We start from the raw sequence: 21328 nt of genomic DNA, 5'->3' as shown, positions 1-21328 counted from the left end.
GAATGTAAACTGGTGCAGCTGCTCTGGAAAACAGTGTGGAGGTTCCTCAAAAAATTAACAATAGAACTCCCCTATGACCCAGCAATAGCACTGCTAGGGATTTACCCAAGGGATACAGAAGTGCTGGTGCATAGGAGCACATGTACCCCAATGTTCATAGCAGCACTGTCAACAATAGCCAAAACATGGAAAGAGCCTAAATGTCCATCACCTGATGAGTGGATCAAGAAGATGTGGTATATATACACGATGGAGTACTACATGGCAATGAGAAAGAATGAAATATGGCCATTTGTAGGAAAGTGGATGGACCTCGAGGGTGTCATGCTAAGCGAAATAAGTCAGGCGGAGAAGGATAGATACCATATGTTTGCACTCATAGGCCTAACAGGAGAAACCTAATAGGAGACCATGGGGAGGGGAGAGGTGGAGGAAAGAGTCGGGGAGAGGGAGTGAGGCAAATTATGAGAGACTTTTGAATGCTGAGAACAAACAGGTCTGAGGAGGACGGGGGGGAAGGAGAAAGGGGTGATTGTCATGGAGGGGGGGGCACTTGTGGGGAAGAGCACTGGGTGTTATAAGGAAACCAACTTGGTAATAAACTATTAAAAAAAAAAAAGTCTGATCTACCAACAACTCTCGACAAACCCTAGGAAATGGAGCGAGGACACCACAGTGCCTCATGGCCAGGTGTGAGCCTCTCTGGGACTCATGCTTCCAGAACTTGGTGGGACGGGGCCAGCACAGAAAGGCAACCCGAGGAATGTGAGGCGCTGAGTGCCCTCAGGCCCGCGGGGGAGCGCCTTCTGAACTTACCATCCGCCTACCGCGTTCTCCTCCCTCATCGGATGGGGCAGCCGGGAGATATTTCCGCCCTGAAGAGGAAAACACAGGAGCCAGCATTATCAGGAAGGACGCATGCAAGAGTGACAGCTATGGGACTGAGTGTGTGGGTCTTGATCTTGGGGTTGTGGATTCGAGCCCCACGTGGGGTGTAGAGATGACTTAACAATAAGGTTTTTTTTTTTTCTTTTTAAAGGAAGGCATAGACGTAGGTCTTCGAGACCGTGGAGGAGGCGCGGGTGTCTTGGAAGTCACCAAAATGAATGCCAGGACCGACAAATTAGACTTCAGGGGAACTCAGAACGGCCGTGCTTCAAAGGACGCCATCAGGAGAGTGAAGGAAACCCACGCCCTGCATAGACAGAAATCACTGCAAAGCACACACCTGACGAGAGACCTGTGTTCATATTATGGGAAGAACTGTGTAGCTCGACAACAAAAAGATGACTAGCCGATTTGGAAATGGACAAAGGATCTGAAAGATGCTCGGCCAAAGAGGGCTTACAGATGGCCAAGAAGCACGTGAGAAGGTGCTGTGCACCCCCGGCCACCAGGCCCGTGCTCACCAAAGCATGAGGAGAGGCCACGTCTCGCCCGCCAGCATGGCTATGATTAAAAACAAAACAAATAAAAGCAAGAAAACGGCTAGCGAAGCGTCGGTAAGGACGCGGAGAGGCGGTGGGCGGGGATGCTGAACAGCACGGCTGCTTGGGAAAAGTACAGCAGCTCCTGGGATGGTTCGACGCAGAGCTGCCCTCTGACCCAGAAACTCCAGGCCGAGGCACCCCCAAGGGCGAGGAAAGCCTACGTCCACACAAGGGCCCTACCAGCGCTGCTGACAGTGGCCAAGAAGCGGAAACAAGCCAAATACCCATCAGCTGCCACACGGGGAAACAAGATGTGAGACGCCGTGCGGCGGGGGGCCATTCGGTCCTACAAGGGAACGTGGACGCGCCCCAACGCCTACGAAGCGTGGAAACATCATACGATGCGTAAGAGGTCAGATACGGAAGGCCACGTAGTGTACCAAGTGGCCAGAGCAGGCAAGTCCAGAGAGACAGAAGGGGGATTCACAACTGCCAGGGGCTGGGACGGATGGAGAGATTGGGGGTGACAACTAAGGGTGTGGGGTTTGGGGGGTGATGAAAGTGTTCTGGCAAAGAGCCGTAACGGATGCACAACCTGGAGCATATCCTGAAAACTACCAGGAGGTATGCTTTAAAATGGCGAGTTAGGCGCCTCGGTGGCTCAATCTGTTGAGCGTCTCCTGATTTCAGCTCAGGTCGTGATCTCATGAGTTCATGAGCTTGAGCCCCGCGTCAGGCTCTATGCTGACAGTGCAGAGCCTGCTTGGGATTCTCTCTCTCCCTCTCTCTCACTCTCCACGGCTCCCCTGCTTTCCCGGCCTCCTGAGGCCCAGACCTGGCGGGTACCACCTGCAAGGGCTCAGTGATGCTGTGTGGGTGCTGGCCAGCGTCAGGCCCGGGACTCCCATCAGGGAAGACACGGCTCTTCGCGAAGAAATACTGATGGGGGGTGCGGGAGGGGGGATCTCTACCTTTACATCCTCTGACCGATTTAAGGAGGCGAATCCAAAAGGAAGTGAAAGGCAGAAAGAAAGTCAGCAGGCCAAGCCTAGGAAAGAACGCGTCTCTCACAACCTGATGGCTGAAGGGAGGGCGTTGACAGGAGGACCCATAATCTCTCCGAACCCTCATTTCCACCTCTGGACAAGTGCGGCCGGGGCTTGCCTGAGACTGAACACGATGCCTGGCCAACCAGCAGACGCAGAAACAAGGGACAAACCAGACTGTCGGCCCGAGGGTGCTCGGGCCCCAGGAGGGAGGGCCCAGGTACCTGGATTCTGCTGAAAATCGTCAGCTTGGACTTCGAGTCCTGGGGGGGGTCTGCTGGAGGCCCGGCTGACGAGAAGGAGGCCATGGCTACCTGGCTCGGGGAGGCCACACAGCACATATCCATTTTCACCTTCTCCTTCCGGAAGCCGGAGAAGCGCTGGGACCTGGGGTTGCCGGAGAAGAGCCGGTAGCCTCCGCCCCGGGCACAGGCCTGGCTCTTCTCACCTTTCACGGCCCCCGGAGCCGTGCCATTCTCCACCTGGGCCCGCTTCCCCGGGAGCAGGGCTCCGAGGGGCTCATCCCCACCCGACTGCGGCTGCTGTGGGCCCCCTGGGGAGAAGATGTCCCCCAGGTCCAAGGTCCCTCTCACGGATCTCAGCTGCTTGGCCAGAGAGGAAATGTCCGGGTTCCTGGGAGGGTCCAGTGAAGCCGCTGTAACAGACGGCCGAGCAGTGGCCATTTTCGGTCCTCCCTTGGTGTCCCGTCGGGGGACCCCCGGGGAGGCCTCTCTGGGGAAGGCAGACATGGCTTTCCTCCTGCGGGCCGGGGACCCCTCTGGCTCCAGGTTTCCGGGGCCAGCGTGGAGAGAGTCAACAGGGACGGCCGGCGGTGGGGGCAGCTGCTGCCAGGGCCCCGGCGGCGGCTTCAGGGAAGCCTGCTTGCCCTCAGGCCTGGGGAGCTGCGGGAAGACCCTCGGGGACTTGGCGATCATCTGGAACAGCTGCACCTGCTCGCAGCTCACCAGGGGCTCCTGGGACTTGAGAAAGAGCTGCCGGAAGAGCGGTGCAGCGTCGTCCGGGAGGCCACCGGGCTGGTGGGCGTCCTGGAGGCCGGGCTCCCCGGGGCTCGGCCGCGAGAAGGGCCCGCAGTCGGGCTTGCTCTTCTTGGAACCCCAGGTGTCGTCCTCCCCGCCGGCATGTCTGGGGTCGCCCGAGGCCTCCCCGGGTGCCGTCAGGAGTGGGGTGGGATAGGACAATGCGCCCTCCGGCCCGGTGCCCGCACAGGGCGAGGGCTCCCCCGTGGGGGACGTGCCGCTGGGCCCGGGGCTGGTCTCGCAGCCCTCCCGGGACGGCCCCAGAGGCAGCTTGTGGGTGACGAATGCGCTGCTCCCCCTGTTCACGGGGCCACTGGGCAAGCTCCGCAGCCACTGGGAGGTATGGCCGGACGGCTGGGGGCCGCCGGGGACCACCTGGCCTCGGAGCGGGGGCAGGCGGGCGGGCAGCGGGCCACCCTCGGGCCAGCCCTCCAGGGCGGCTGGGCGCTGGCACACAGGTGGCTCCAGCTCGGCCAGCTCGGGGCCCCCGTTCTCCACGGCTCTCAGGTGCACAGCCGTGAACAGGGCGGCAGCGGGCTCCTTCCGTGGGGCACGAGGCTCCTCGGACACGTCGGGGCCCAGGCTCTCGGGAGCCCCTGGCATGCCGGCGGGTGCGCAGGGACAGGCCGCGCTCCTGTCCTCCCCGCCGTCTGGGCCGGCAGAGGGGGCCCCGCGGCAGACGATGCTGCTCACGATGCAGCGCAGGAGGTCCCGGCTGGGCAGCAGGGGGCCGGGGGACCGGGCCTCCGGGGGCGCAGAGGGCCGGCTGGTGGCCTCGCGGGCGTGAGGTGACCCTCTGCAGGCCTCCTCCTCCGGGGGGGCCTCCTTCAGGATGCACAGGCCGTGCTGGACCTCGTAGTGGCGCCGCAGCGAGCGGTAGTCACAGTAGCTCTTGCTGCAGCCCTGCTCGACGCACACGAACGGCTTGGTCTTCTGGTGCGTGAGCATGTGCCCCGTCCTGGAGTCACACGGAGACGGGGTCAGAGGGCGCCCTTCACCGCGGGAGCCCGAGTGCAGCCCGGGGAACCTTGCTCAGCGCCCAGGAAAGAAGCCACAGGCGGCCACCCCTTGGGGCAAAGCCACACAAGGGGTGCTACCCTCCCTCACTGGTAAGCAAACCCCTTCTCTGAGAAAAATAATTAAAAAAAAAAAGAAAGAAAAGCATCAATGCTCTCTGGCCAAATTCCAGAAACAGGCGTCTCCAACTCTCTCGTGTCCCCACTATTCTAACGCAGGTTCCTCTCGAGACACAGATCTGTGTTCCTCTGATGCCCAGGAGGGACTCCCAACATTTCTCTAAAAGGAGCCCAATTCCCCGCACGGCACAGTTGCCTTGGGAGTGAGCCGGGAGGGGTCCTGAAACCACAAGGGTCCTGAGTGCAAACCACGATCGCCTCACTGGTGTGAGTCTGGGGGCTGGGAGGAGCCACCTGTCCTGGGCGGGGCTGGCCGAGCCTGACACGGGGAGGTGCGTCCTTCCCCCAACCCCCAGCGCAGGCTGCAGATGGCTATCTGGGGAGCAGGAGGGGAGCCCCACGGCCGGGAAGGTGTGAAGACGACCCAGGAGCATGCCCTCCACCGACCCCCCAATCCCACATACAGGTGGTCCTGGCGCTTAAAGGCCTTGCTGCAGATCTTGCAGACGTGTCTCCTCTCCTGGCTGTGCGTCAGGTAGTGCTTGCTGAGCGAGCTGGCGCTGCTGAACACCTTCCCGCACAGGCCGCAGTCCAGCAGCGGGTTCTGAGGGGACGCGTGCTGCCGCCGGCCCCTCCTCACGCTCCCCGACGTGGCCCTGCCTCCTTCGTCCGCTTCTTTAGGCACCTTGAGAGCACCGAGCCCCAGGTCTAAACGGAGGGAGAGAGCACAGGTTATAGACGTCTGGGGAAATCGAAGAGCAGGGCGAAATCAGCACTCGGCCAGTCGAGGGGCCATGGCAGACATGGACGTGGACTTGGGCAGAGGGCCACGATTGTGCCCTCCAACTTTAGTGGCTTTGTGCGCCGAGAAAATGACCAGGGAGGGAAGTGAGCTGGGCCAGGCCACCCCTGCAGGATGGCGCTCAGTCCTGGTGCCACACTCGGAGGGCAGTGGCCAGAAGTGATTCCAGGACAAAGCGATCAACATGAGCCGGGCTTTCCGTCTAGACCATCCACGGCACCGCTGGAGGGACAATCCAGAAAACCATAATCCAAAACCTCAGACAAGTATAGAGCCTTTCTTCCAGCCAATTCCTCTATGGGGACTTCAAAGAAATAAATACAGGGGTGGCTGGGTGGCTCGGTCATTAGGCATCTGACTTCGGCTCAGGTCATGATCTCACGGTTCATGAGTTCGAGCCCTGCTTCCACAAGGGTCCTGCTTTGGGTTAAGCCCCACTTCTCTCTGTCTGTCTGTCTCTCTCTCCCTTCCTCTGCCACTCCTGGGATTCTTTCCCTCTTTCTCCCTGCCCCTTGCTCACTGGTACCCTCTCTTTCTCTCTCTCAAAAAAGAAAAAAAAAAGAGTGAGAGAGAGAGAAAGAAATCTATATTTGTACAAAGAGGTAGCCACAAAGCAGTTAACAGCAGCACCGCCTTTTCTATGAGAAACAAACTAGTATCTGATAACGGGACAGAAGTGACTGGGTTATGGCATAAAGAGTCTAGGACACAGTAAAACTGTAGAAAAATATCTGATGATGTGATTGCTCAGTGTGAAAACAGCAGTCTGCTGTTACGAAACAGAAAACCAGCAGGGAGAATGGGACAGACTGGTAGCTACGGGCCACTTTGACTTTCCTCTTCTTGGGGCCCTGGAGATGCTGGTGTGCTCTCTGTGCCCCTTGGGTTGAACAGCGCGCTCGCCCAGGAGCCGGGGAAGGGCTGGCAACGCTCACGGGGAGACGGACGGGTCGTCAAGTCCCCGGATCAGCGGGTAGGGAGGGAACGCATGGCTTCTGTCTCGCTCTGACGGACAGAGACAGGTCTGGTGACTAAAGAGAAGCTGATTTCGAATCACGGGACATGCAGGGCCATGGCTGCAAGGACTCTGCAGGGTCCCGCTGTGTCCTGGCTCCCCAGGACCCCATGCTGGCGCTCGGGGACACTCTACCTGCTGTGGTGGAAGATTTTCCTGCTGTTCAGACTGGGCTTCAAGCCGCCTCAGACTGCCTCAGGGCATGGCAGTTTGGAAATCGCCACTTCCCTAGGGTGCAGCAGAGCAGGGACCCCGGGCACCCAAGAGCCCAGGGCAGCAGGCCTGCACCAGGGACCCAGATGGCTAACTGGCCGAGGCGCAGCCTGAGACGCCCGGACAGGCGTCCCCCAGCTCTGTCCCGGCCGGGGCCCGTTTGTCCCTCAACGCGCCTGGTCTCCTCCTGCTCATCTAAGAAGTTACTGTGACAGGCGGTCAAATGATCCCAACAATGTAAGTCTGGAGTCAGAGGACTTCCGGCGGGAAAGTCCTCCACCTTGCTAAATTATTCCAAAAATGCTCAGTAAGGGGCGCCTGGGTGGCTCAGTCGGTTAAGTTTCCAACTGTTGATTTCACTCAGATCATGATCTCACAGAGTGTGGGTTCAAGCCCCACGTTGGACTTTCCACTGACAGTGCAGAGCCTGCTTGGGATTCTGTCTCTCTCCCTCTCTCTCCCTTCCCCTCCCCACTCACTCGCTCTCTCAAAATGAATAAATAAGCTTAAAAAATTTTTTTAAATAAAATTAAATGCTCATTAAAGCCAACAATTAAACTAGCATTGTTTCAAAAAAGAATTGACAAAAACACCAAAACTCAGGCAGAGTCACTGGGCCCAGGAAGTTGCCTGATCTTCTCAGAGGGCAGTGTTGCCAAGTGAGTTATGAAACAGTGTGGGGGGGGCGCCTGGGGGCTCAGTCAGCTGAGCTTCAGACTTCGGCTCAGGTCATGATCTCACAGTCTGTGAGTTCAAGCCCCGCGTCGGGCTCCGTGCTGACAGCTCAGAGGCTGGAGCCTGCTTCGGATTCCGTGTCTCCCTCTCTCTCTGCCCCTCCCTAACTCATGCTCTGTCTTTCTTGGTCTCAAAAACAAACAAACGTTTAAAAAAAGCAAATAAATAAAATAAAACGGTGTGTGTTCTCTGACGGGCCAACCTACGCGGAGGAGTACATTCAAAGAACGAGTCCCAAAGGCAGCTCCACACGTGCAAAGTTGGTTGTGGAAAGGCGACCAGCTAGTGAGCAAGAACGCACTCAAACACCACAGGGGAGTCCGTCAGGACAAGGGTGCCTTCACGTAAGAAAGCAAATACACCGAGTTCGAGAAACCTCAAATAGCATCGTACACTTAATACACCTGCGCCAAACCGCGTTTTTCTAAATGACATCATTCATGTTTTTAAAACCCTATGCGTGGGAGCCAGGCTGGAGGATTTTTCCTGATATTATTTTCCTCTGTGTCCTGTTTGTTTTAAGAGCTGTGATTTGTTTTCCTAGCTAAGAAGACAAGCACCAGTGTATACATTTACAGCGGCCTGAATTTCAGTCACAGAGGTATAGGGAGTTAGAATTTAATGTTCAGGTGACTCCTCCTTTTAACAGGTAAAAGAAGAAATCAAGTTTAAGACAAATTACGAAGAGCTGAACTAGATTACTGATCTGTAGCACATTCTGCAGCGAGGGAAACCCCCCTCCCGACGCCCCGCCAAGGAAAATCTGGTGAGAGCGACAGTCCCTCTGCCCAGCGAAATGCACACACATTCACGCTGCCAGCGTTTTTCTGGTCGTTTCTGTGGCCGGGGTTGAGAACCCTAATTACCAGACCCCCCACCTCACAGGCGTGGTCCAATGCCCGCGCACCACACACATCCCACGATTCTGGGACCTCCTCTCTGGCCATCGCTCTGGTGGTGACGAGGCTGACCCTCGTCTGCTGCCTCTGTGCAGAGAGGAGGGGGGGCCTCCCCAGGAGCAGGTCTTTGGGGTGTTTCTCCAACTGCTGACCCCGATGGCCACAGACACCTATTCTGCGGGGCCGTCACCAAGCAGCTCTCCCGGCACATGGCATGATTACAAATACCAAAGGCCGCTGGCTCGGACAACTCATCTGAGCCACTTACCGGAGAACCTCTGAAAAGAGTTAACAAAAATCGAATTGGTCTTGCCAGGACGCCTCGAGGCAAACTGAAAACCCAAAAGAAAACTGCACCAAGGCTTTCAACTACTGCATCAGTCCTCCTTTTGCTCCTCTGCTGCTGAAGAGAGAGGCTTGGAACCCAATCAATGGGCTGCCTGAGATGAGTCCCACCGATATTGATAACAAAGAACAATGATCTGGCCCACGCTTCGCAGCCCGTGCAATTCTTTTGCATTCACCTCCTCCCCTGCGTCTCACTACTGATATGGGGGGAAGGGGGGGGCCGCAGAGTGGGCCTCCCGATGCCCCTGCCCTTCTCGGATGAAGACCCGGAGGCTGAGGAGGACCAGACGACCGAGTGGCAGACGGACAGGATCCGAGGTCATTCTGGGAACTTGAAAAGCGCCTCCCAGTTGTGATGGGTGGGAAAGTCTCCTGTAAACTCAAAGGTCTGCCCACGCCCGGCGCAAGGTTAGGATATCCACAAACAGCCGAATTTCTCAACATGATTCCTCAGGATCAGTGTTCCATTCCTTGACTAGGGAGTTGGGAACAGGCCCCAAGTTAAAAAAAAAAAAGTGCCGGTTCCCTGTTCACTGCTTCACCCGTGGAGAAGCTTCGCCATCCAATCCGTGCGGAAGCAACCCTCCCAGCTTGCCACGGGAACCACCAAAGAGCCTTCCAGGCCCTGGGCCCCGGGGACAGCCTTACCTCGCAGGGCGGCGTGCGGTTCTGGATCTGCACACTCCTCCAGCAGCTTCACGGAGTCACTGTCCTTCCCCGAGTACAGGGACAGGCTGTCCAAGGTGTCCTCCAGCACCTCGCTGGGCATGTCAGGGGCTGGGAGGCTGGGGTCCAGGTCCAGACCACTCAGGCCGGCATAGAGCAGGTCTCGTGTGCTGGGACCCAGGTCCTGGTCGAGGGTGTCACTGCAGTTGAGTCCCTGGCTCTCAGAAAACGAAGGGAGGTGTGTGTCTGGGGTAAGGGCACCCTCGTCCCCAAGGCCGTACTGGTCCATGGCTCGTCACGGCCAGGTCGGGGCCAAGAGCTCCTCTCCAGACGAGCAAGGCCGTGTAAGGAGTTAGGGAGGAGAAGCTCTCGGTGATGTCTAATTCCTGAAAATGAACAGGGGGGAATCAAAATTAGGACATGGCAGCACAGCATGGTGGGCAGAGCAAGGACTTGGAATTCAAACAGACCTGTCCTTGGGTCTGTCCTCTGCCACTTAACAGTCATGTGAACTAGGGCAAGGCCTTTTAGCTCCATGAGCCCCAGTTTCCTGGTCTGTAAACTGGGCATTGGAGTACCTCCATCATAAGGTCGTTGTAAGGAATAAAGGAAAGGATTTCTGGCAACATGGCGGACTGAACTGCCCTCTTTCTCCAGCTATAAACACAGAGGAATATGAGAAAAGACCCTTTTTAACACACAGCCACGCTCAAGAGACAGGTAAAAGCCAATGTGCCAGCAAACACTGAGAAAACTCACAGAAAACACAGCAGTGTGCCCTCAGGTGGGCCTGAGGGGAAAACCAGACTCAGCTACTGAGTCCAAGGTCCAATACGATGGCAGCTAGTCCTACGTGGCCACGCAGACTTGAAACGTGACCAGCCCAGACTAAGACACGCGGTGAGTCTAATACACACTGGATTTGGAAGACTTAGTACAAAAAAAATGTAAGTTTAGTATGTTTCTAAATTACAACATGTTGAAATGAAAATATTTTGGATACGGTGGGTCAAGCATGTGATTAAAATTACGTTCACCTACCTCTTCTTAGTTTCTCAATGTGGCTACTAGAAAACTTTAAACTGTATCTACATGGCCATATTTATATTCCTATTCAATTCATTGCCCTAAAGGCTGGGACTCGGGGTCATCAGAGACCCACGAGGAAAGGAAACAGGGCCCTGAGCTCACGGGCAGTGGAGACCGGGACCCTGGAAGAGCCGGCCATCCATGGGAAAACTAAACAAACAAAAAGAAAAAATCTCTCCACACAAACTTCAAGAAGAACCCCAAGAGCAGAGCAGTGAGAGACAACAGACCTAGCACAAGAAAAGGGTAAGTCAGTACGGGACCAGAACAGTTTATTTATTTTTATTTTTTAGTGTTTTTTATTTATTTTTGAGAGACAGGGAGAGACAGTGCGAGCAGGGGAGCGTCAGAGAGAGAGGGAGACACAGAATCCAAAGCAGACTCCGGGCTCCGAGCTGTCAGCACAGAGCCCGACTCGGGGCTTGAACCCATGAACCGCGAGGTCATGACTTGAGCCAAAGCTGGGCGCTTAACCGACTGAGTCACCCAGGCACCCCAAGAACAAACAGTTTTGAAAACAGATGAAACTTCCATGGACGACATTTAAATTAAAAGCTCGCTGAAAGGGTTAACAGAGGAGACAGTGCTGAAGACAGACACGAGGAACCGGCAGAGAGCAATCTGGGGAAAGCCCCCCAGAATTCCACACGGAGAGATCAAGAAATGGAGAATGTGAACGGGAAACAGAGACAGTACAGACGGAGAAGCCAGCCCGGAAGTCTAACGCTGTACACAAGGAATCCCGGAAGGAAAGGGGAGAGAATACGGAAAACCAGGTGTCTCTCCCTCTCACTTTTTTTTTTAAAGGATTTTGTTTTTAAGTAATCTCTGCACCAAATGTGGCACTTGAACTCATAACTCCAACATCAAGAGTCGCATGTTGGGGCGCCTGGGTGGCTCAGTCCGTTAAGCGTCTGTCTTCGGCTCAGGTCACAATCTCCTGGTTCGTGGGTTCGAGCCCCGCATTGGTCTCTGCGCTGACAGCTCAGAGCCTGGAGCCTGCTTTGGATCTTGTGTCTCCCTCTCTCTCCCTCTCTGACCCTCTCCTGCTCTCGCTGTCTCTCTCTGTCTCTCATAAATCAAAACAAAACAAAACAAAACAAAAAAAGAGTCGCATGCTCTTCCGACCAAGCCAGCGAGCCAGGCGCCCCAGGAGACGTGGCATCTTGAAGAGACAATGGTGGAGGAGTTTGCAGAATCACAGGGACACAGGAACCAGACTTAAAGAGCATAATTCTTGAAGACAGATGGTCGATTACCGAGCACTGCTGGACACAGCAGGAAGAGTAAAAATGGATTTACTCCCCAACACAAGCAGCGGGACCAGAGACCACGGGAGTCAGAGAAAACACTAAAAACTACCAGAAAGAAGAGGCAGACAGTCTAGCAAGGGAAGGTGACTAGCCTGATGGAAAACTTCTGAGCGGCAGCAGGAGACACGGAATAACCCCACCAGCAGAGAAGGAAAGGTGAGGGCCAGAACAGCATGCACCACCCGGGAAAACTAGCTTTCAAGAGGGACCAACACAGACTTTTTCCAACAAGGCACTGCTCAGAGACCTTGGCTCAACAATGCTTTGAATCATTTGGGAAAGACAAGACAATGGTTTACTTTGTACTTTAAGCACGTATGCTAAGAAAAATCTAACCAGAGCGACTGGAGGGTTCAGTTGGCTGGGTGTCAGACTTCAGCTCAGGTCATGATCTCACGATCTGTGAGTTCGAGCCCCGCATTGGGCTCTGTGTTGACAGCTCAGAGCCTGGAGCCTGCTTTGGATTCTGTGTCTGTCTCTCTTGCTTCCCTCCCCCACTCACACTCTGTCTCTCTCTCTCAAAAATAAACAAACATTAAAAAATAAATAAAATAAAAAATTTTTAAATTAAAAAAAACTAATCGTAACTACCAAAAGAAAAGGAATAAACTATGTAACATTTGAGCGAGTGGAATTTACCGCACTCAAAAAGAGGGGAAGAAAGACTCAAATTACTGAAATTAGAAATCAGAGCGGGAACAAAATTAGGAAGGATTATAAAGGATTACTATGTCAACAAATTAGGTAACTTAGAGAAAAACAGACAAATTTCCTGGAAAGACACAAGTTACCAAACCGACTCATGAGGAAGCAGATGATCTGCATAGCCCTACAAGGAAAACCAAGATGGACTCAGTGATTTAACAACTCCCCACCCACGCCACCACAGAAAACAATGAAAAACGTCAACTTCACTGGAACTCTACAAAACAGTCCAAGGTCTACAGCACCCAAGTGAACCTTCAGCAAGACCAAGGTCAACGAAGCCTGGTAGGATCTATCTGACTTGCTCCCATCCTCTCCCCAGCCCCCGGCTCTGCAGTGATTTTGAAGGCAGCCCCCACACTCGGTGTGGGCTCCTGGGGCACAAGGGAGCAGAGATGATCTTGTTCTCAAACAGCTCAGGTCATCTGCTTTGACCCGTCCAATGGCTCCTGAAGGGCTAACCAGAAGGTCTTGCCTTGATGTTGCCTACCTTGGAACTTTCTCAGAGCAGAGAACAGCTGCAAGATGGCAGTTGTTAAAAACATCGAAGGCAAAATGGTACAGAAACTAATATAACAGTGTATGCTAATTATACTCCAATAAAAAGATACTCAAAAATTTAAAAATTAGGGGCGCCTGGGTAGCCCAGTCAGTAAGCGTCTAATTTCAGCTCAGGTCATGACTTCACGGTTCGTGAGTTTGAGCCCCGTGTCAGGCTCTGTGCTTTTCCGAATGTAACCTGTGGACTCTGGGGAACTAAAACGGAAGTAAAATTCAGTTTGAACAATGAAAACCGTCCCCGTACTTGAAGACACTTAGAAGCCCGCGCACCCAGGGCAGGCACCTGCTCAGAAAACACTCGTGAAGGCTCTAAGCTCCCGCCTCTGGCTGACCCGCGTTCTGTGAAAGTGGGAGAAGGGACGGCAGACGTGTGCGCTCTGCGGAGAGCCACGGCCGTCCCCCGCCGCCAACTCCAGGAGACAACGTTTGGGCTCCAGGCGTTGAAGGAAATCCCTGCCAAAGCGCCGGCTGACCGCACACGACAAAGAATACAGTCTACAAACAGAGTCTGCAAAAGTCACCATCCACACATGACAACCCGCGGGCAGGAACAACAAACGCTGGCACGGGGGAGGGAGAACCGGACTCCAAGGACCACCGCGCTGTAACACTCAAAACGGCCGGTCTCTCAACAAAAAATCAAAAGGCAGGCGAAGTAGGGCTCCAGGAGAGGGCGGCCGTTCCACACAAACGATGGACTCAAGCAACACGTGGCCTCTGACGGCCGCGGCTCTAAGGACAGTGTTTCCGAGGCTAACCCACACGGCAGCGCGCACCGTCACTTCACGACTTGTCACGGACAGATATCTCACTGTCTGCGTGAGGCTCGTCTTCTTCACCCACTCCTCGGTTGATGACGGGCATTTGGCTTGTGTCCGCTGTGGGCTATTGTGAGTGATTCTGTCCTAACTCAGACGTTTTTAAAAAATGTTATTTAAACATGTATTCATATTTTTGAGAGACAGAGACAGAGCGTGAATGCAGGGAGGGGCAGAAAGAGAAAGAGACCCAGAATCCGAAGCAGGCTCCAGACTCCGAGCTGTCAGCACAGACCCCGACATGGGGCTCGAACCCACGAACTGCGAGATCATGACCTGAGCCAAAGTTGGACGCCCAACCGACTGAGCCCCCCAGGCGCCCCTCACCTAGACACTGAATAAACGCCTGCTGACTCACTGATAACATACCTAGTGGAGCCTAGAGTAACTGGAGTTTGGGCCTACCTTCCTAGGGTATTGGCTGCTACTGTTTTTAAACTTTCCCTGTTGAAACGGAACAGAACAGCTGCGCCCACACCGCCTGCGTTTCCCACGACGCCCTCCCTGTGTGTCCGTGTGCGTGGCCAGCCTACTGGGGGAACTTGCGAGTCGATTACAGGCCCACGATCCTGAGTGACAACTGAGATCCAGTGAGTTCTAGAACTCAGACTTTGGGGTAAATCAATGGAAACACCGTATTTTAAGTAACCGTCGGGGGGTCGGGGGCAGCACCCAGTAACCAAATCATGGTTTCTGCACCGACGCGTCTGACCATTCAGAGTAAACGGAATGAATCACCGTGACTTCGGGCCCGCCCATGAACCGAGGTCTGCAACGCCGCGGGTCGGCCAGAGCCTTTGGGGATTTCTAAATTGCAAAGAAGGGAATGTGGACCGGAGAGATCTGAGTCCCAGTGAACGTCTCTGCCAGTTCTAGAGCTTCTCGGACAGCGCTGCAGCCAAGTGTCTGCAGGGCTCTGAAGGGGAAAGAAGCGGCTCTTTTTTTCCTATTCTGACAATAAAAACAAGCTAATGGGATAAATTGGAAAGCATCGTTTGAAAGAAATACAAGACAATAAAATAAAATAAAATAAAATAAACAAAGTAAAATAGTCAGCGCTCTCTCCTCCTCAGGCGCTCCACCGAGAGCCTCGCACGCGCCCACTCACTCAATGCTCTCCACAACCCAGAGGTCGGTGCTCTCCTCCTTCCGTTTGCAAACAAGGAAAGGGACCCTGAGACGCTAAGTAATTTGTCCCAAGTCACACGCCTAACCAGGAGCTGAGCCACACGCTAAACCCAGGCACTCTGACTTCAGAGCTTGTGTTTTCACCCACGACACAATACTAACTTGTCGTAATTTAAACCACAAGCTGCATGGAACTGATACAGCCAGAAAACACAAAAGGCGCTGGATAGGGGCAGCACTCCCCACATGCGGAATCACCCGAGTTCCAGCACACGCCCGTGGTCCACTGATCAGACTGGCCTCATTACCACTTCGCCAGGCAAGCCCAAAATCCAAAGGCCACATTTCGTATCTACATCCTTTTGAGTTAATAAAGCAAAGCCCCACTCCCCTGAGCCAATACTGAACTGCCTCTGGCAACAGATAAATCCGATTTGCCACGTTTTGGCGCCTTCTGATTACAGCACTGCCTGCGATCCCTGTGGGGAGGGCTGTGGTCTCCTGGAACCTGCAGGCGTTCCCAATTCTTGCCAAGAGTTTTCTGATTTTGTGTTCTCATTTGGAGAATAAGCTAAAAGGAGAGCACCAGCCTATGCGGGCTACTGGATTACTACCTTATAACACAGTACCACCATTTGGTTTCAATGCCCAGGGTATGTGTATGGCGCAAATGCTGAAAAGGAGGATTTTAATTGCCACAGGCTAATGAGAAAAGGAGAGAGGAGGATTTTGCTCATAATTATGCCTTTGGGGTCACCCGAAAGCCACCAGACCCTGTGGTACGGATGGAGGAGCCTTGTGGCAGTTCAAACCGAGAAAAAGGGACGGGAGAACAGAGACACCCCAGGCTCTGCAAAACCCACAAGGGCCAGGGTGACAGTCAACAAGATACTGCTTTCAAGGAAGCTGTTAGGTTTCAGCGAAATTGTACCCCTTCCATTAAACCAACATTCGTAATGTGACTTACGTTGGTTTGGTTGTATTTGTTTGCATTTAATTTGCAAATTGATTTTGGCTTTTTTAACCTTAAAAAATGTATTGAATGTTTTTATTTACGTTGAGAGAGAGAGAGAGAGACAGATCGCGAGCAGGGGAGGGGCAGAGAGAGAGGGAGACCCAGAATCCGAAGCAGGCTCCAGGCTCCGAGCTGTCAGCACAGAGCCCGACACGGGGCTCGAACCCATGAACGGTGAGATCATGACCTGAGCCGAAGATGGATGCTTAGCCAACTGAGCCCCTCAGGCGCCCCAGCTTTTGCCTTTCTGGCGGCACAAGAACCCAAGAACCGGAAGCTTTAGGAATATATGCCTTGTTTGATCATCTTCATGTGCTTTGTTCAATGGTTTGAAAAACAATTTAAGCCGGCACTGGAGATCCAAAGCAATTTTCATGTTTTTCTTTTTAAAAAGGCGTGTCGGCTCTCAGCACGGATCCACTGGGTTGGTGAAGTCTGGGTGACCAAGCTTAAGCCCGAATAAATGCCCTCTGCTTTTGCATATGTGAATAAATAAGTAAATAAAAAGGCATGTCATTCCAGGACAGGTAGGGGCGGGGGAGGGGGGGAGGGGACAGGGACTCTCCTCTGAGATGCTACAGCCTCTTGGGAAATTAATCTGCCACGGGTTCTCGCCTGCAGCGACAGGGACACAAAGGGGGAACTAACATCTACTGTGGCCTGTTTGGATGGACAGGAGGGACAATCTGACACTCCTCGGTTCTCCAGGTTTCTTTCAGCCTGTGGTTAATCTGAGTATTTTCTACTGGTTATCAGGTCGAAAGATCTGTCCGACTTGTTTTGGACACAGAACTGCTGCTCAAAAGAATTTTCTGTGCTCAGGAAAAAGTTCTAAACCCGCACTGTCCAAGGACAGCCCCCGGCCACAACACGGCCAATGAGTGCCCGGAAATGCAGGACGTGCCAGTGAGGCACGAAATTATTTATTCTACTTCCATCTCATTTGACTGAAATGTACGTCGTTCCAAGTGCCTAGCAGCTCCCGACTACACGGACACTCACTGCAGATCTAGGGATTTCTTACTGAAGTAAGGCTTTCTTCCAACTCCTATTTGAAAATCTCCAAGGGCGCCTGGGTGGCTCAGCTGGTTGAGCTTCTGACTTCGGCTCAGGTCATGATCTCGCAGTTTGTGGGTTTGAGCCCCGCGTCGGGTTCTGTGTGTCTCTCTCTCTGCCCCTCCCTTGCTCGGACTCTGTCTCTGTCTCTCTCTCAAAATTAAACATTAAAAAAAACTTAATAAACAAATAAAAACATTAAAATAAATTAACAAATAAATCTTGAGAAAAATAAATCTGAAGATTTGTCAACACTGAGTCCTCCCTGGTTCCTGATAAGCAGCAATCGGCCGGAGCTGAGCAGCGCAGCTGCTTTAGACCAACAGGCGCTCTCCAGTTTGCCACAGTCCCCACCGCTGCCCAAGTCGCTCGCCCCCACCCAGGGCGCCTGGGTGGCTCAGTTGGTTAAGCCTCCGACTCTGGACTTCAGCTCATGTCATGGTCTCACAGTTCCTGGGTTCAAGCCCCGCGTCGGACTCTGCACTGACTGCAGGGCCTGCTTGAGCTTCTTCCCCTCTCTGCCCTTCCCCAGCTCGTACTCTGTCTCTCCAAAACAAAAAACAACAACAACCAATCGCTCACATCCTCCCACCTCACTCATTTAGATACCCTGGTATCTTTACCCCTGGGGAGCTCTTTTTGTATGACCTTGATTTCTGCAGTTTCCCTTGACCAACCCCTCTCTGCTCTGTTTTACCGAATGAAACTCCTCACACTCAACGGCCCCTCCCAACATGACAAGTCTGAGATGATTTCTCCCTCCTTCCGGACTCCGTGAGCGCCTGTCTGGCATTCCACTTCATCCCTACCCCAGATGGCCTTGGAATTTAATTATCTTTCAAGTTCTTCTCTTTTCCCCAGACTCCAAGCTCTGGGAGAGCTGTGCCTCTGCCTTCTGTGTGAACGCTTCTCACGGCATCTTGCCGGGCACAGAACTGACTCTGATCAAAGAAAGCTCTCTGCATCCCTTTCACGGGTGAGTGACAGGATTCACCGTGGGCCTTTTTCTCTTTTTCTCTGCCCACCCCGCCCCCCGCCCTCACTGCACTCCAAGCACCACCTTCCCCTTTCGCCCTCTGCATCAATGTTAGCGGAGACAGAGTGATCACGTCTGAGTTAAGATCAGATGGCTAGAAGCTGGGAAATAAGAGAGACTGAGACCCAGCTATGCAAATTCTTTCCTTGTTTACCCACTCCAGACGTTATCGGGACTGTAGGCCCATTTTGTTTGGCCTGCACGGCATTTTTCAAAATTGGGTCCGTCACTGGGTCGCCTGGGTGGCTCAGTCGGTTAAGCATCTGACTTTGGCTCAGGTCATGATCTCATGGTTCGTGGGTTCAAGTCCCGCGTTTGGTTCTGTGCTGACAGCTCAGAGCCTGGAGGTTGCTTTGGATTCTATGTCTCTCTCCATTCCTCCCCAGCTCCCGCTGTCTCTCTCAAAAATACGTAAATAAGATTTTGACCAAATATATTAGTGACTTCTCTTGAAAATTATTAAGATTTTATATTTCCTGATGGCTATCGAGAGAGAGGGGAGGGGTGGCTGTCTCTGGAGAGAGCCGTGGCTTCCAGCTCCTAGGCCTCACTTTCTTCCTGCACAGGCACAACCGGAATCACTTACGGATCATACAATTCCCACAACACACCTTTGAGGCATACACTCTGTTCTTAACCCTGTTTTATAGATGAGGTCAGTAATGCCCAGAGAAGTTCAGCAACCTGCCCCAAATCAAGCTCACACTTCAAACCCGGGGCAGTCAGATTTCGAAGCCCTCATCGGAGCCCACACTTGAGCCCCGGGTTCCTGGCCCACACTCTGCACCTACTTTCTTAAGCCCAACAACCCGAGGAGGCCCCCTCCCCTGGCCACGTAACCAAGATACTTTTAACCAGAAGGTGACCTCACCTCCTCTGATCGCTCATTAAAAGAGCAGATTCCAAGCTTATGTTAAGAAAGAGAACGAAAATGTGGAGGAATCGAGGTGGCTAGGACTACGCTCTCCAGGAAAATTTCTTACATGGAATTAACTACGGGAAGAAAAGAGACATTAAAGTTTCTCATTCCAAAAGCGGGACTTAGAGGAAAATCCAAATAAGCATTAACATCTACAATAGCAGGGGTGCCTGGCTCAGTCGGTTACGGGGTGAAGCATCTGACTCTGGCTCGGGTCATGATCCCATGGTTGCTGAGTTCGAGCCCCGCGTCGGGCTCTGTGCTGAAGGCTCAGAGTCTGGAACCTGCTTTGGATTCTGTCTCTTTCTTTCTCTGCCCCTCCCCCACTTCCACTCTGTCTCTTTCCTTCTCTCTCTCTCAAAAATAAACAAACATTTTTAAAAATTAAAAAAATCCAAAACCCATCTACGACAGCGTTTTCAAAGTGAGGTGGATGGGGGTGGGGAACCCTGGGGACCTCAGGAGTCTTTCAGGGAGTCTTCCAGGTCAAAACTATTTTCCTAATAATATTCAGACGTTCTCCGCCCTCTTTTATTCTCAGCGAAACCTTCCAGAAGCTATAGAATGTATCTCCAGAGGCTGAATGCAGAAGCCGATATGAGATTCCAAATGGCTCTAGAAAGGTAAAACAATGCCTACTATTCTCACTAAATCTTTTTTCTGAAATTTAAAATGTCAATTTTGTTAATATATAATGAGTTTACTAGTGTTACTTTTAAATGAATAAATATTTTTAAAGCTTATTTGACTTAAAAAAATTTTTTTATGTTTATTTGAGAGAGTGTGCACACATGCAGATGAGAGGGGGAAGGGCAGAGAGAGAAGGAGACACAGAATCAGAAGCAGGCTCCAAGCTCCAAGCTGTCAGCATAGAGCCCGACGTGGGGGCTCGAACTCCCGAACCGTGAGATCATGACCTGAGCCGAAGTCAGACACTTCACCGCTTAACCAACTGAGCCACCCAGGTGTCCCTGAAGCTTATCTGACTTCTAATACGGCAAATATCAGCACACATAATTCACCTGCACAAACTCGAGTCTTCGATGATTTTTAGGCAATGTTTTTATAAGATCAAAAAGTTTTAGAAGATCAAAAAGTGGCTCTAAAGAGAAAAAAAAGCCTTGCATGCACATAGGTGTCCACGTGGGTGTGCATGTGTGTCTAACACAAGGAACCTGCAAGCACATATCCCAAACCAGTGGCCAGCCGCCATGTTTTGTGCTGCACGCGGTCTTTGAATTAAATTCGCTGCCACCGTTTAAAGATCAAAAGATTTCACACAAAGACCGTGCTCTAGTCTATTCTCAATAAACAAGCAAGCAAGCAAGCAAACAAACTTCTACGTGGCCATTTCCACTGACTGGTATCACTCAGATGGCGCCCACGATCTTTGGTTCACCTCCAGGCCTTTACTTGCAAGTAACTAAATTGCTACCCTAAACCAGAAGGAGGGAAAAATCATTTCTGCAGTAAACAATGAAACATAAATCTGCTTCACAAACGTCTGCCTTCCACCAGCGACATGAGGCACAACAAATAAACTTTTTCTCATCTGACTTCCCAAAGCAGCAACTTCAAAGGTATCCCTATGCGTACAGAGGCTCTTGATGGATTAGAAACCCTGCTGAGAAAGAAAGGAATTCATCTTTGGACCACAGCAAAGGAAGACTCACCAGGCGAAGAGCAAAGGAGTGACTCTCCAGGAAACGGGAGGGCCCCGTTCTAGTCCCACGGGGAAGGGATTCGGGTGACTGTCACACCACTGGATATTTCCTCCTGGAACTCTGGGCAGTAAATTCAGGACACTTGTCCAACTTCTTTTGCCCTGAAAGCAGGTGATGGAAAGGAAGGGGCATTCAGATCCCGGGTTCCCAAGGAAGCAAGCACACAAGTGTAAAGTCAGGCAAGATGGGCAATATTTAGAAGGAGAAAGAAAGCAATACTAAACCAGGGAGATCTACACGGGAAAGGGGGTTTAGTTGTAGAGGAAAATTAGTCTTGTTTCCTTTCCTTATTTTCTTTCCTTGGGAAGGGGACCTGGAGGGGTTTTGATGGGAAAAGCCTAACTGGGGGAGAACTGGTGATGAAAAGGGATTTTTTGCTGGAGAGTGGGGGAAGAGGGCTGGAAAAACAAATATCAGGTGCAAATCTGGGTCCCCTATTTCGGAGGCAAGCGGATTTAGCAGGAGGCCTGGAAGCTAGGGCAAATGCAAGGCCGCCATGCAGAAAGCGCGGAGATCGGGTAGAGCCCCAGGCGCGAGCTGGGGAGCTGCCGGGGGGACAGTTGGGGCCCGGGAGAGGCGGGGGAGGAAAGAAAAGGGGTTGCAGGGAGCCGGGGGTCCTTGAGGAGAGTCGTCTCCA

General features: G+C 52.8%; 1 protein-coding gene across 1 annotated transcript in view; it reads right to left on the bottom strand.

Moving 5' to 3' along the window:
* ZNF541 (zinc finger protein 541) overlaps window positions 1-20684 on the bottom strand; it is a 37884-nt gene extending 17200 nt beyond the window's left edge. The window contains exons 1-5 of the mRNA XM_029926361.1: window positions 20641-20684; window positions 9310-9713; window positions 5114-5357; window positions 2701-4471; window positions 817-875 (exon numbers count right to left, since the gene is read on the bottom strand). Coding sequence (XP_029782221.1) covers window positions 817-875; window positions 2701-4471; window positions 5114-5357; window positions 9310-9616 — 2381 coding nt within the window. The 5' untranslated portion in view covers window positions 9617-9713; window positions 20641-20684. The remainder of the gene's footprint in view (window positions 1-816; window positions 876-2700; window positions 4472-5113; window positions 5358-9309; window positions 9714-20640) is intronic.
* Between the last annotated feature and the right edge of the window lie 644 nt (window positions 20685-21328).

Source organism: Suricata suricatta, chromosome 16, assembly GCF_006229205.1.
Source record: "Suricata suricatta isolate VVHF042 chromosome 16, meerkat_22Aug2017_6uvM2_HiC, whole genome shotgun sequence".
Lineage (NCBI taxonomy): Eukaryota > Metazoa > Chordata > Mammalia > Carnivora > Herpestidae > Suricata > Suricata suricatta.
Note: the sequence above shows the minus strand (reverse complement) of the source record. Positions and strands in the feature narration are given on the sequence as shown.